This window comes from Ceratotherium simum, chromosome 1, assembly GCF_057802395.1.
Source record: "Ceratotherium simum simum isolate JZ-2026a chromosome 1, ASM5780239v1, whole genome shotgun sequence".
In the NCBI taxonomy this organism is placed as follows: Eukaryota; Metazoa; Chordata; class Mammalia; order Perissodactyla; family Rhinocerotidae; genus Ceratotherium; species Ceratotherium simum.
Genome location: NC_141900.1, coordinates 99,300,998 through 99,316,766, shown reverse-complemented (window position 1 = coordinate 99,316,766; position 15,769 = coordinate 99,300,998). Strand labels below are relative to the sequence as shown.

The 15,769-nt window shown below is 36.8% G+C and overlaps 1 protein-coding gene across 7 annotated transcripts in view; it reads left to right on the top strand.

Annotated features, from left to right (window-relative positions):
- The window catches only part of TPK1 (thiamin pyrophosphokinase 1), a 353,331-nt gene that overhangs the window by 61,772 nt on the left and 275,790 nt on the right, over positions 1-15,769 (top strand). For all 7 annotated transcript variants that reach the window (XM_087432188.1, XM_087432170.1, XM_087432161.1 and 4 more), the window contains exon 3: positions 7,919-7,990. In XM_087432188.1, the coding sequence (XP_087288314.1) occupies positions 7,919-7,990 (72 nt within the window). The remainder of the gene's footprint in view (positions 1-7,918; positions 7,991-15,769) is intronic.

Here is a 15,769-nt window from a genome sequence, read left to right as displayed (position 1 = left end):
CCATCTAATTTATCATCCAAACCAGGACACTTTGCCAGTGGCAGGGGGTGCAACTGGGGTATATCAAATGGTCACTCTTGGTGACGAGAGATTTTTCAAGGAAGTATCTGTTTATGTCTATTTTTTGTTTACTTTCTCTGAAGCAGTTTCTTATATGACTTACCAATTCTTAGTCCATTGGTAATTTGATTATTTTTAATAGACTTTGGTATGGAGTATTTGTTCAGAGCTTTTTAATAGTTCTGCTTTGTCCACATGCAATTTATTTCCACAAAGAATGAATTGACTTGACAGTTTTGATTTCCTTGCGCACACTTAAAAAAAATTCTGCTGTTAAATGTAGAAGTTTGTGCAATATGAAAATGAAATTCAGTGCCCTAGAGTTTTCACTGTTTAATTGAAATACGGTTAGGGATGAGAGATTCATAATAATGGTCTTTGGTCCTCAAAATAGCTATTATTTATAATGACTGGCATGTGTTTTGGCTAATTTTGATTTTATCTTAGTTCCAATTTTTTTTAAACAGGTCATAAACCCTTGATAACTTGCTGATGCATTTCAGTAAATTTTTTTCTATTGTAAGTTGTGTTTTATTTCGATGTATTTTCATTTAAGAGTACTGTCTTCAATCCTTTTGTGATCTCATACCATATTAGTTAAAGAAAAAAGCAACCCATTTATGTTTATTTGTAAAAATTACAAATAATTATTGTGTGATATGTATATACATTTTTCAGAAAACAATTTAAAAAGATGAGATAAAAATTAACAATATTTTAAAGTAATGTTGCTCTTTATGATGGCTTTCTGCTATCATTAGCTCAAGGTACCATACCAGTGGTTCTGAACTTTGGTTACCCATTAAATTCTGTTATGATGCTTTTTAAAAAATCATGATGCGATATGAAAATGTGCTTACTGCAGGCATGTTGAATCAGAATCTCTAGGAAGGGGTCTGGGAAGGGGGTTAGCTTTTTTTTTTTTTAAATCTGTGATTCTAATATACTGTGAGGTTGAGATCCACTGTTCCATATACTTAAGGAAAGATTTATCATTTGTGATAATTGATGTAAATCCAAAGTTCATATCTTTTAATCATCTCCCTTCCTCCCTCTCTCCCTCCTTCCTTCCCACCTTCTTTCCTCCCTCTCTCTCCCTTCTTTTCTCTCTCTCTTCCTTCCTTTCTCTCTTTCCCTTCCTCCTTTTCTCCCTCTCTCCACTAAGTTCTTGTTAGAGCTGGATAGATTGTATTTGAAGCTTGTTAAGAGCTAGTTTTAGAAGTGATCAGTTCTGCCATTTTCTTGTGTGATTATGCTTTGGCAGAATTTGTATTATCTTCAATATGTGTTGAAGAGTATTTTTAAACTACTCAGCCATTTGGTGAAGCTTAGTTTATATAAAAATCTGTAATTTTATTTTACTGGGCGCAAGTAAACTGCAAGTCATCCTAATATGCTGAAGGAGAAATGCGTAAGTGTGCATTGCTGATGCCATTGTGTGGTGCTCACACTTTTTTCTTAGGAGATCTCGTTTATAATAGACAACCCATGGCCATCTACTGTAAGGACCAGTGAGGTGCTAGTGCTTGTCTGCATATTAAATATCATTTTCTTAATTTCTTTTTTTTTTTTCCTGAGGAAGATTCGCCCTGAGCTAACATCCATTGCCAATCCTCCTGCTTTTTTTTTTTTTTTTTTGCCTGAGCTAATATCTGTGCCAGTATTCCTCTGTTTTTTTGTGTCTGGGACACTGCGACAGCATCACTGGTGAGTGGAGTAGGTCTGCACCTGGGATCCGAACCCGTGAACCCGGGTTGCCTAAGCAGAGTGCATGAAACTTGAACTGCTCGGCCATGGGGCCAGGCCCAATTTCTTTTTCTTTTTAATTAAAAAAAATACATAAACCTTTTACTCCTGAGTTGCATGACTGAGTTTTTGAGATCATTGATTTAGGGATGTGAATAGGGTCTACCTCTATATATAATCCAAATAGTTTTCATTCTCAGACATCTGAAATAAAAAGAAATTGGTTTTCTTGAGATTTGCTGTTCTATTGTCCTTGTTTTACTTTCTTAATTAAAAGAAAATCTTGATATAATTATAGTTTTCCAAAGATGGAATAGAATTATCTTTGCCTTCTGGTGCAGTGGTTTTTTCCTTGGCTTTATACTTGAAGTCCAAAATTACTTTTGGGCTCTAATGACAGTTTTGTTCCATGGAGTAATTGCTGAGTGAATACGTTATGGAATAGTTTTCAGTTCTGTTTTTTTCTCTTGTTCCAGGGCTTTAAAAAACTAATAGACTTAATTTAAAAAAATAAACAGCTTTATATTTACAGAAAGATTTGAGAAGATAGTAAAGAAAGTTCCCATATACTGCCTGCCCCCATCCACCGCCATATTCCGTTTCCCTTGTCTTATCATCTTACATTAGTAGGGTGCATTTGTTATAATTAATGAACCCATATTGATACACTATTGATACATTATTATTAATTACATAGTTTTTTCAGATTTCTTTAGTTTTTACCTAAGGCCTCCTTCTAGCCTAGATCCCATTCAACATACACATTACATTTAATTGTCATGTCTCCTTAGAATCCTGTTGGCTGTGGCAGTTTCTCGACTTTTCTTGTTTTTGATGACCTTAGCAGTTTTGAGAAGTATTGACCAGGCGTATTGTAGCGTGTGCTTCTGCTGGAATTTGTCTGATATTTTTCTCCTGATTAGGCTGGGGTTATGGAACTTTGGGAAGAAGACACAGAGATAGAGTGCTGTGTTCATCACATCATATCAAGGGTACATCCTGTTAACATGATTTATGACTGTTGTTGTTGACCTCGATCATCTGGCTGAAGTAGTGTTTCTCGGGTTTCTCCACTGTGAAGATTTTCCTCCCTTTCCGTACTGTGCTCTTTGGAAGGATGTTACTGTGTGTAGCCCACACCATACTACACATAGTCCACAGCAATGCTTCCCTTCTTTGGGGTGGAGTTATTTGGACTTGTTTGGAATTCTTCTGCCTGGGAGATTTGTTTCTTTCTCCCTATTTTAATAATTAACTCACTCATTTTATTACATCAGTATTGACTCATGCATATTTATTTCTATACTTTCGGTTGTAATCCAATACTACTTTATTTATTTTGTTGCTCAAATTGTTCCAGTTTTGGCCATTGGGCCATTGGACCTCTTTGAGTTGGCTGTTTCCCTTTGACATACTCCTATCAATGTGGGTATTTTGGTTTTGTTTTTGTCTTTTCTTTCTGGCACTATCTGATGGTCCAGGCTCATCTTGCATATTTCCTTCCCCAATTATAGCATCAGCCATTTCTCCAAAGAGGCAGGGCTTTTTTGTTTTTAATAATAGAAGAGAGATAACTACATAACAATGAAGAGAGGTGGGATGCCCCTCCCACCTTTCTTAACATCTGAACTTGTGATTTTTAACAGTCCTTAACCTTCAGAGGACCTCTTCCCTTTTTTAGCCCAAGGCTGATGATTTGACTTCATTTTTCTTTTCATGCCAGACACTGGGAACTTTATACTTAATTCAGGATTTCCAGGCATCTTGGAGCATTTTCATTTTGATATATACAGGATCAGGGATTTTCCGTCTTCTTCTATAACTGAAACTCCTTTGAGAAGGCAATTCAAGGATTTTGACTTAAGAGTTGAGACAGGTCTATGTTTTTTTTGTTCTTTAAAATGGAGTGCATTATACATTTTTATAGATAATGAAAAAGTTCAATTACTATTACACTTGATATCCTGCCATCTGTCTCTACATTTCTCTTTGAGATCGCCTTGGGACACTTGATTTAAAAATTTGTAGCCTTTAGGGGCCGGCCTGGTGGTATAGTGGTTGGGTTCACACATTCTGCTTCGGCGGCCCTGGGTACAGGGTTTCGGATCCTGGGCCCGGACCTGCTCACCACTTATCAAGCCATGCTGAGGCGGCATCCCATATAGAAGAGCTATGACTCTACAACCGTGATACACAACTATGTACTGGGGCTTTGGGGAGAAAAAAAGAGGAAGATTGGCCCTGCGCTAACATCTGTTGCCAATCTTCCTCAAAAAAAAAAAAAAAAATTCGTAGCCTTTAAAGCATGGTGAAGAAGTTCTTCATAGCCTTTCTCTTAAAGGCCTTTTTGTGTATCCCAGGAATGGCATCAATGTGACAGCTTGAGAAATACTTGAAATAAGGCTATTAATTTCCTTACTCCGTGGTTCCTGACTCTCTCTCTTCTTCTAAATTCCTGGACATTTAGAGCCAGAGGCAATGTCCTGTGATTCGGTACCTGAGAGTGATGTGGAGTCCTGTGTGATGCAATGTCTGCATTGAGATATTGCCATAAGCTATATAGGAATAATAGGTGGTTCTGGATGCTACTTTTTCTGCAGTCTGCTATGGATTAGTAATCATGAGGGCTGTGAGTGTGAAATAAATGCCAAACTGACTTCATCTAGTTATACTTCCAGAAGAAACTAGATTAGAAGAGGAAAGAATATCAGATCCTATTAGAAAACTAAACTAGATTAGAAAAAAAAAAATCAGATCCTATTGCCTAAATAACTTTATATATAGAACCAGCTTAACATAAATGTTATGTATAGAAATAGCTGAATTAGTTAATTCTTTATTATTAACATCATTAGTAAATCATAACTGTACCATACGTTTTCATACTGCTTTATTCTTTTCAAAAATGCTGTCACAGATATTACCTTAATGAAAATATTGGTTTAGAGGAGCAATCATGTGGGTAATAATGTGTTTTCCTTTTATCAGAGTGCTCTTTGAGCCACAAAAATACTGAGTTCCGTATCGGAGAATCAGTGACAGAAAGCAGTTTTGTTCATTCATTTAAACACATGTACAGTATTGTTGAAAGCTTCCTTTAGCCATGCAGACCTTGTCAAAGATACAAAGGACTATTGGTTTTTTCACATAATTAGCTCCTTGCCTTCTTATTGAGCACTTACCATGTGCAAGGCTATGAATCTCTTATGCTGCTGCTCCGTCCCTGGTGAATGAAAGAGTGAGTGAAAGTTTTCCTTCCTGCATTTTGATGCTTGCCTGCTCTTCTTTAAAGTCATCTCCAGTTCCTACCTAGATTGTCTATACCTTAACCCAGCCTGGACCATGATCGTTGCATTAATTAAAATTTGGTTTCTCCTGATAAAATAGCGAAACCCAAAATAATATTGACTTAAACACAATAGAAGTTTAGTTTGTTCTCATATAAAAGAAGTCTGGAAGCAGGCAATGAAGTGCTGGGATGGAGGCATCCTGGAGTCATCAGGGACCCAGGCTCCTTCAGGCTATTGCTCTTGTTCTTATGACCCTAGGTGGCTGCTGGAATGTCATTCAGTGAATTCATCAATCCTTGCTCCTGATGGCAGGATGGAGGAAGAAAAGAAGCAGAAGAAAACGCCCCCTCTGCCTCAAGGAGACTCCCTAGAAGTAACATACAAAGCTCCTGTATACATCTCCTTGGCCAGAACTAGTCTTATGACTACATTTTGCTGCAAAGGAGTCTGTGATATATCGATTTTCACCTGGACATTAATGTGCTCAGTAAAATATAAAACAGAAAGCAAAACAAAGCAAAAAACAAAAATGAAACAAAACAAAAAAACCCCTCAGGATTCTGTTGTTAAAGAAGAGGAGAGAGAATATCATGAGGCAATTACTGGTTCTTGTCACAATCATTCACTCTACTGCTACCCAAATAAGCATCCTAGATTCCCCTTACCTCTTGACAAGTGGTTTTGCCAATTCTCAAGCCAGCTGTCATCACCGTCTTACTTGGTTATGCCTACTCCCACTCCCCAGAACTGGTGGGAAAAGTCCTAAAATTATAGGCAGATCTGATGTCATGTACCTGTTTGTTAGTTAACCCCAACTGAATTCCTGTTTTTAAACTTGTGGATTGTGAGCTCCAGTAATCCGTTTCTTATAGCAGGCTGTTTTAAATTTTCCACATTCTGTTCTACTTCCATATTTTCATCTTGCTTTTGTTAGCTTTCTTATAAATAAATCGACCATGCTCTACCTCTGCCTCACTTTTGTGTGTCTCGATGGTATGTCTCCATGTGCCTGTTTTTATCAATAGGATGGAAGCCTGGTGATGGGGCTCCGTTTCTCTTGTCCACGGCTGCCTCGAGCAGAGCCTGAGCAAGAGTACTTCGTGCCCTATAAATACCTGTTAGATGAATTAATGGATCGTTTCCCTTTTTTCTCTTCCTTCTTCCTCCTACTTAGAATATAAGATTGTTTCTATATTTAAAATACTTTCTCCTGACTTTGCTGCCTTCTGCCCCATTTCTCACAGTTCACTTGTTTTTTAAGAAAAGGCATCTCTCCTCACGGTTTACTAACTCCTTGTTCCCTTTACTATCTTGAGCCTCCCTCTGTGAATTTTCAGATTTGTCTTTGAGATTTTTTCCCCCTCATTTTGCATTCATCCTCTGTTCTTTTCTCTTTCTGCCCTTTCTTTGCAATATCTTAGCTGCTAGGCTGCCCGTTGACCTTCAGCTATTATCTCTGTGTGGATGATTCCCAAATATATATAAATTGCTTTTACAACTCTTTTCTGCCTCGCTCTTAAAGACTTCCTGGTGCCTCATCTTAAAGTCCTCTGTCATCTTAAATGGTGAGTCTAGAACCTGTGATGTTAGTATTAGTGTCTAAGGTTCACATCACTAGGGCATTGCTTCTGAAACTTGGCAGCGTAGTAACCCTAATGGCAAAGGAGAGTGGCTTCCTGGGTGTTGTTTTCCTTGTCTGGAATGCCTTTTCTTTATTCTGTCCAACTTCTTTTTCCTTTTAAGATCAAGTTCAAAAATCTGCATTTCACAAAGATTTCTAGGATGACACCAGACCTTACTGACTTTCTAGGCTTTGAACTCCTGCCACTCTCGTTTATCTGTTGCCTGGCACTCCTCATATACTTGTACTGTATTGTGGAATAAATCATCTCTATTATAAAAATGTCTTATCTCGCAGATACCCTGTAATCTTATTCCCCTTTGTACTCCCAGTGCCTGGTATATAATCGGCACTTAATAATGTTTGCTGTGGTTGATGGCGTCCCCTTTTCATTTCCTTATCTTGTTCCATTTCTAACTCTGAGATAGCTTAAAAAAAACAATTAATTTTTCTTATCACCAAACATTTCTTCTCCATAAATGAAATGGAGTGCTTGGGCTGAGCTGAATGATGGATTTTCAACAGCCTGATTGCACTTTGCTTTGCATTATTTGCAGTACATTATGAGAAGCTTAGAATGATTGTTGGAGAAGTAACTTTTCTCCATCTTAGTCTTTTGAGTGTCATCTTAGAAACTTGGAATAAAAGAGTCCTGAAAAGAGCTAGTAGGATTTTGTGAAAACACGTTAACAAAGTTTTGCATTGGAGAGTTCAAGATAGGGTAAGGGGCAGAGGGAGAGAAAGAGAGTGAAAGAGAGAATATGAATAAATGAGAATGAATGTGCAAATGCACACCCACCAGACCCACACCGCTTGGTAAATAATGTCAGGATGTCAAACCAGCTAGGTGGGAGGGTAGTTGGATCAAAGTGATGGGTATATCATAAGGATGAGAATTCATATCAACAGCATTTCTGCTTCCCACCCCCTACAGAAAGAAGCTCACCCAATTGTTTTTGTGTTAAATTGTTTTTATAATAAATTCCTCAGCAATATAGTAATGTGATGGACATAGTGAATAAAGCAGATCCAGTTAATCTAGGATGTCTTTTAAAACTAAGCTATGAGAAATTAGCTGTGGTTGAAATTTAGCTCTGTACAGACTGAAATTCTGGAGTATTAGAGTGTGATTGCAGACTCAAATTAGGGGAACAGAAGGGTCAGTTCACTTATTTATTTCATTTTACGTTTTTTTCCATAGGGAATTTGAAGTACTGCCTTGTGATTCTGAATCAGCCTTTGGATAAATATTTTCGTCATCTTTGGAGCAAAGGTAATCTTAATTAGCATTCATGTTTCTTTGCTTTCTTACTCTATTTGGGACTAACATGACTATTAAATATCCTGGAACCTACGTGTAATACCAAAAAGTGGAATTCATAATAAGGTGATTTAATTAATGAATTATAAGAAGAATCCATTGTTACTTCTCTGTTAATCTGTTTATATACATGGTTTCCGCAGCCTGGACCCCCAAGGACAGAATTACAGTGTAGCGTCACTCTGCTGCGTTTTGGATCTATTAAGTGGATGTTAGTCCTGAGCGCTCAACAAGTATTTGTTCAAGTGTAAATATTTTTGGCACCAGTGACAGCAGAAAGCATCCACAAGCCTCCCTTGTCCCAGCATCCAACAATAAGATACCTGCAGGGTGACTGGATTTGCAAAATTAAGAAAGAAGACATGTTACCCATATATTAGCATCTCTAGGGATGCTGAAAAGTATAGTTAAAAATGGGATGGTTTCACAGAATTGATGCTTCTGTGAGGTTTCATGTAAGCAACAGGCTTTTTTTAACTATTTACATTGTTCTTCCATTTTTATAGGGTTAGCTCTAGGCCAGAAAATAACATTAAGTATCATTTGCTGTTTGAACCTCTGTTCTTCTTCCATGAAATCTTGAGTATTTTTCAAAGGGACACTTCTGCTAAGTTATGAATGTGTGTCTTCAGCCAAATTAGATAGGCAGAAGAACTTGATTCTTGATGTGTTGATGAGTATTCCTCATCCTCTCTTATCATCTCAGAACTCTTTAGCATTCTCAACATTAAGGTTATGCAAACCTATTATGCTAATAAGCTCGCATTTGTGGACAGAGGTAGTTGTGATACTAGAGGGAACAAATCATCACAGATGATTTTGTATAAAGAATTTTTCTTAGCCAACTTAGAATTTCACTTGTAATTCTTCTAACATTGCCCTCAAAGTTGGAAAGTTGGAAAATTATTTAATCATTAACTTTTCTTTCATAACACATACTGCTTCCTTGCTTGTAATTAGGTAGTTATTTGGGGGCCATAAGGCTGTCAGGTCTTTTTTGTCACTTGGTCTCTAGTGCCTAGTGCTATGTCTGGCACATAATTGCTTAGTAATTAAAAAAATAAATGAAAGAGTGAATTTAATATGGTCTATATTGCTAGTAAATAACAAACTGGGCACATCCTTTTTATCTGAACTTATATCAGGTTTTATTATATTGTGAGGAAGAGTGTGTGAGCAACTGCTTTATTGCAAGCATTAGAAACAGACAAACAATTCCTTCCTGATGAAGGAATTGTTGGAAACCTTGGATAATGAAAACTTAAGAAGTCTCATATTTTGGGGAGTTAAGGGTCTTACTTTGCACATAGTGTGCAATGAGGTAGATTTTTGAGCTGACTGAAGTTCCTCACTTCATCAGTTTTTCTGCAGTGAATTAGATTTGAAAAAGTCTCATGCCTGACGTACACCAACTAATCATTTGATTTGCATAAAGAGATGAACACTTGGTCAATCTGTATGCATGGAGAGAAGTAAAGGTATATAAAATGTCGTGTGTACTGAAATGTTAGATAGTTCTCATTTCCAAAATAACTTTTCTTTAGGTTCTTGAAATGTTAAGTTCTTTCATATGTACTTCTAGGATAATTCTTGGTTTTCTGGAGCCGTTAACCATTGTAAAAAGCAGATCTGTCAATAAATACTAAGAAAGGTGGACTAGGGTTTTTGTGCATCTCAGGAGAGAAGGTGTGACTGTTTTCAGCATCCTGCTTTGTGTGGCTGTTCTTCCACATAAAGGCAACAACATGGGGAGACTTTGAGCTTGAGTTGTTGATTATTAACAAAAAAAAAAGCCTAGAGAAAAGTCCTGTGTAGAGCAGTATTGGGGGTTTGGGAGGGAGGGCAGCTTTGTGGTTTGGGATTTCAGCAAGTAATGGCTCCAGGTTGCCATGCTTGTTATTCTTCAGCCCATATGCACGACATTTTCTGTAACTTCTGTTCCATGGATATGAAGATTGGTGAAGAGCAGAAATCAGGGAGTGGAAGCCAGACTGTTCAACCAAAATGCAGAAAAATTTGAAGGCTGCTGCATAGTGTAAGTCTCTCACGTAAAATCAATCATTTAACTTTAACCTATGCCAAAGACTTCTAAGTAGGTATTTCCTGAGATTTAAACTTTGAAGGTTTATTTTTTAGTTTTCTCCTGCAATGTTTAATTGACATATTATGAAATTTAGTTTAAATGACTAAAGGAAGGATTTAACAGAGATTAAAATTATAGAAGTTTTAAAATGTCTTTTTCCTTTAATGCCTCGTGAAATTTCAGTGATTTTCTTGAAATATATCCCTACCTGTCCCAGCATTTTGTATACTTGATTTAATCAGGGGATATAAAATAAGTACTTAGGTAGATAGGTAGGTAGGTAGATAAAAAGACAAAGTGTAGTTAGTATGAAACTAACTTTTCTGTAACTATCAGAGATTATTGGCATTTGTGAATGGATATCGCCCTAAGATTTATGAACCTCTTTTTTTTTTCGAGTCAGATTTTCTCTTCCAGTAAATGTCTTTCTCACACTGAAATATGTGATAAGTAAAAAAAAATAGGAATGTTTGTGTTGGAACGGCTCTGCTTGGTTCTTGTTGTAGGTCAGTTTTTCTCAACTTGGGGTCATCAGGCTTACCAGGGTCCTCAAAGATAGTAGCAGAGAACTCTGAGCTACGTAAAATTGAAAACCAACACAGAAATAAGAAACCTAACAGACATTCATTTACCTGGGATAAGGTTACATAGATTGACCACATATCGGATTGCTAGCAGTTTGACTTCTTAAAGTGTATCCTCACTTGAACATGAGTTCACAGCCTTTCTCTATCTCTTCCGTATGATCCACAGAACAGTGGTGACTGTGTTGATTAGATTAGGAATCAGTGATCAGATTATGTCAGTGTCAGGTGTTTATCTGCAGTGTGGCACTTTTTTCCTTTAATAAGGAATTATTTTCCTTCACTTGATTTTCTTTGTTAGTTCTCTGGTAACCAACCTTAAGATTACACCAGGGTATGGGTGGTGCACTCTGGTTCGTTTTGGATGGGGCTTAAATCATTAAATCTTTGACAAATCAGGTGGGTCTTAGAGGTTAAAGGGAGGCACATGTGGCATTTCATGAATTGAAATGTAAGCAAGGTCTTTGGTTTTATAGCATCACTGTTTTCCCTTCTGTTCTGTTTGTAATTGACTGATACCTGTTGAGGCCCTTTCCTTGTCAGGCCTTGGGCTTGAAGCTGGGGACGAAATTGTGGGCTCTCAGTTATGGCTGGAATTAGAGTTAGGGGAGCACGGGTGCAGCACATTTCTGATGAAGGCATGAAAGGCTCTGTGGGCCACAAGTCCTTGTAATGAACTTGCTCTGTCCTTGCTTCTTAATAGCTGAAATTATTGTAGTATTTCATTAATTGAATCTACTTTGCTCATGTCTGTAGGCTTTTCTTTCTTTCTTTAAAAAAAAGTGCCTTACCTGAATAAACAGTTTTTAATAGAGTTGGACTTGCTCCACTAATTATACTGATCTTGTGCTGCCGTCAGGTTTCTTTTACATGAAGTAGAAATCTGCCGCAAAGCACCTTGCTGTGATAGTGGTCTTGTCGTACCTACCCTTTCCTTCATAAACTCTGTGCCCCAGGACTGTAAGCCTCTTTTTACCTGCTGATTTGAAGTTAAGCTCAATCAAAGTTAGCAAATTTATATTAGGTAAAGTGTTTTTTTCTTTTCTTTTCTATTCTCATTTCTCTATTCAGTGGGACCTCTTGACCTCACTTCTGTGTTCAATGTGTTTATTCTCATTAAAATAGAGCACCTGGATACCTGCCACTTTTAGGTGTAGATTGGTTGAATTGATTGGTATTCTTTAATATGCTTGGTATCAGTCACTATTTTAATCCTATTATATCAATTTTTATACGTTATCCCAGTTAGAAGAATTTCAAGGGAAATGTGCTTTTTAATAATCACCTTAAAATTCTGAAATTACGTTGGAGTTATTCCTACAGCTGACTCTGGAAGGGCTAGTCCTGGTCCATCGTGTTTTTTTCTTTTTTTTTATAAGAGTGTGTTTCTAATATAGTTTTTTCTCTGGCCTCATCTCCCACTGCTATCCCTTCCTATGTATTTAATAATTGATATAATTTGTTCTTTTTGTGTGTGTGTGAAAATAGATTTTTACTTATTCATCTTGCAAACCTCAACTCATCCTTTAAGGTTCAACTCAAATGCCACCTCCTGTGAAGGAAGGCTTCCTTAGTCGCTCAGGTAGAAATCGGTTTTCTCTCTAGTGTTTGTATTGTGTTTCTCTTACTTATAAATGTCACCTTATCCCTTCTTGAGGATAAGCTTCTTGAAAATGGATACAGAATGCCTGGCTGTTGGTGTTTTCCTTTCAGTTTCAGTGAGACTAGCCTGGGGGTCGCTATTGTAGGCCATCCTGGCAATTGCTGAAGATCTCTGTCTGTCTTTGATGCTTTCTAGATCCTGGAAATCCACCTGTTCTGATGTGAACCAGTTAGCAGGCAGCGGGCGGTGTGCTTGCTCTCTCTCTCCTCCAGATTCTTCTCTGGTCCTCAGGCCAGCTTGGGTCCCTTTTCTGCTTCTGCTAAACTTGAGCTCATTTTTTTTTCCCTCTGCTCCCAGATGCTTATTTAGTATTTCTTGGTACAACTGATCAGAACTGATATTTTCATTAATCTCTTGTTCTTTCCTCATAGTTGATGTGCAAGGATCCATCCCTTTTTTGCCTCTGTGGTTTTATGCCTTGGACAGTTGAAGTGCTAACAAATGTGTCATTGGACTATATCCTCTTTATCTATTAAGGTGTTATGGTAAAGTATGTCTTTTATTAGATAGAAGGATATAAAATTATGCAGTTAAGCAGTACCCTTGTCTTCTGACATTAGTGTCTAAAGAGATTTATCATACATTTTATTGTAATACTTATAAAGCTCCTTTCTTTGAAATAATTTCTTTGTGAGAGTTGTAGATTAACCTTATTTTTGTGAATATAAATGCTTTAGTTTTTATTTAGATTTCCATCTTTAATTATAGAAATATGTGTGCATTATAAAAATTTAAAACATCACATTTTTTAATGAAAAAGTGTCAGTCCCCATTAACTATTTACTACTACTTTCATTATCTGTTTTATGCTTGTATTTTTTCTTTTTCATTATTTCCTGTGAAATGATATTTGTATTATTTTTAGCCATGAGTTAGGGTAATAGATGAAATGCTACTATTAGATAGGAAAATGCCCCTAAAATGGTGATTGCCAGGCCATGTGACTCTGTGTGCTTTATGGTAGTTAGTATAGACATTTTAACTCCCTGTTTTACTTCCTTCTTTATGCTATTTAGATCTGTATCCTAACTGGTATGTCAGTTTTTAATGTAACCAGAAAATGGCTTCCAAGTTAGTATGGCTGCTTGTGTGTGTGTGTGTGTGTGTGTGTATACATTTATAACTATTTATTTACATTTGCTCCATGTTTAATTTACACATAGACTTTTTGCCTGATATTAAGCCTCAATGAAGTGAGCCTGCTGTGTAGTTAACTGGAGGAGTATGAGCACATTATTAACAGTTATCCTTGCTAGGGAGGCTGAGCAGTAGCCTTTGTGGTGTGGTATCCTTACTGAAACAAAGTAAAAGTAAAAACCCCAAAGGATTCTAGCTCTACACTAACTAGTTGGTGGACTACTAACTAAATCTAGAAAACATAAGTAAAATATCACCTTGGGGTCAATTATCTACGTTATCAACATTTTGCATTTCTTGTCGTATACTTGATGATGTCCAGCTCTTTAGAAGGTGGTGTATCGTTCTTCCAATCAGAATCCTCAGGTCTTAGGTGGCCTTCCCTGAAATGTTCAACAACTCTTCCCAGCAATTTGTTATTAAGAAGTAAAGTTTTCTCCATGGTGGTTTTTCTCCATTTCAGTTGTAATATACAGCTTTTTCAGTTGGCTTGAAGGACTTCTGAAAGAGCAGGCTTTGGAGAAGCAATCAGAGAAACATGGCATAGTTCATGTTCATTTTCTCCCATGTTGTATGGTGTATCGTACCTTTAAGAATCGGGAAACATTTATTTCTACCCTGGCCCTACTTTAAACTCCATATGCTGTTATGTGTTAGATAAGTATTAGGGTTCTATGTGTGTTTTAATGTTTGTCCCATGTTGCTCAGTGGCTTCTCCCTTGTAATAGGTTGTTTCAAGGCTAGCTACATCTGGAAGTTTATTTATTTTTAAGGTTGTGCTATTTAATTGAATCTAGATGAGTTAAAGAACATTTCCATTGGTTAATATTTGTGTACAATTAGAGATTTAAAAATAGCTTGAACTTTTTTTGTAGTGCTAGTCTTTGGGGGGAGCTGAGCTTCTCTGAGCTTTTAGTTTTACAGGAGTAGCTGCTTGGAGTCTTTGGAAAGGAGCCACCGTTGGAAAGCAGAAAAGATAGTGAAAGGGTGTAACGTGCTCTTTACCACCTCACTGGGAGACAGCTGTTTGGCTGAGAAAAATCTGGTCTACATTATTTCTGTATCTAGAGTTTATGGTGATGTTTGGAACAAACTGAATGGAGTACCATAGGGGGAAATCATAGGATAAAACACTTGTATAAGCTAGTAGGAGAGGAACTGTAGGGGGAGGAAATATTCTATTTTTGAACTTGTTAAATAGAACTGAACAGTGTGAACTATTTGATTCATCTAATGGCAGAATCTCTCTGGAAATGAAACAGGGACACCTTCTAGTAAGGCTTCCTTGCTATCTAAATAGTTATCATCAATTTAGCTTTTACGGATTTGATGGTTATGACTACCTGGATAGGTAGAATATCATATACATTTTTGTCATTTAAATGTATCCAGGCAAAGATCCAGCAGATACTTTCTCCGGGAAAATGCTAGGCTTTAGCTATCTGAATTTTAGTTAGGATGATCTGAGAGGCATCTGTTCTAGTAATGAGTAGCTTAGTCATTAGACTTAAGAATCCTGTAATAGTTAGGCTTATCACAGTTTATTGAACTACCAAATTGACACTATTTGTGTCATTTTCTATACTTAGTGTTTCGCAGAACTTATGCTTTGAGCACATTTAAGTGAACATTGAGCCAAAGATCTGATGAGCAATTTGCATACTTGGTTCAGGTCCATTAAGCAAAACAGTTATGTACAAGCTGTAGTCCCGGTAAATAAGGCTGGCAGAAAAGATCTATCCCAGTCATCTAGAAACGTTTGGGGGACTACAAAAAAGATTATTTAAATATATAAGACATTTCAGTATATTAGTGGCACAGAACAAAATACATATTGTTTGATATGAGGCCAGAGACATATTCTACCATTCCCATGCACAAGATGATGGTCCATTTGTATTGAATTAGCTCTTATCATTCTGGGCATTATATTACAAATATTGTCAGATATTAAGGACCTCTGTTTTACTTTCTTTCCCAGGATTCACTCTTATGCTTTTGTGTTGTGTTGTGTTTTGTTTTAGTACCACAATATTATAGGGCATTTAGGGAATTGACACCAAAATTTCAAGTACTTTATATTTGAAATGCATTTATAAATCCTCTGCTATACTTCCTAATTCCATGGTACTTTATATGAACTGTTGCATTTGGTAATTCTAAAAAAGGAAAGTCATTTTTAAATATCAAGTTTCACAGCATTACATTTTCTAATATGTTTACCGGGGGACAAAAAAAAAATCCATTATTTTATTTCCTTTATA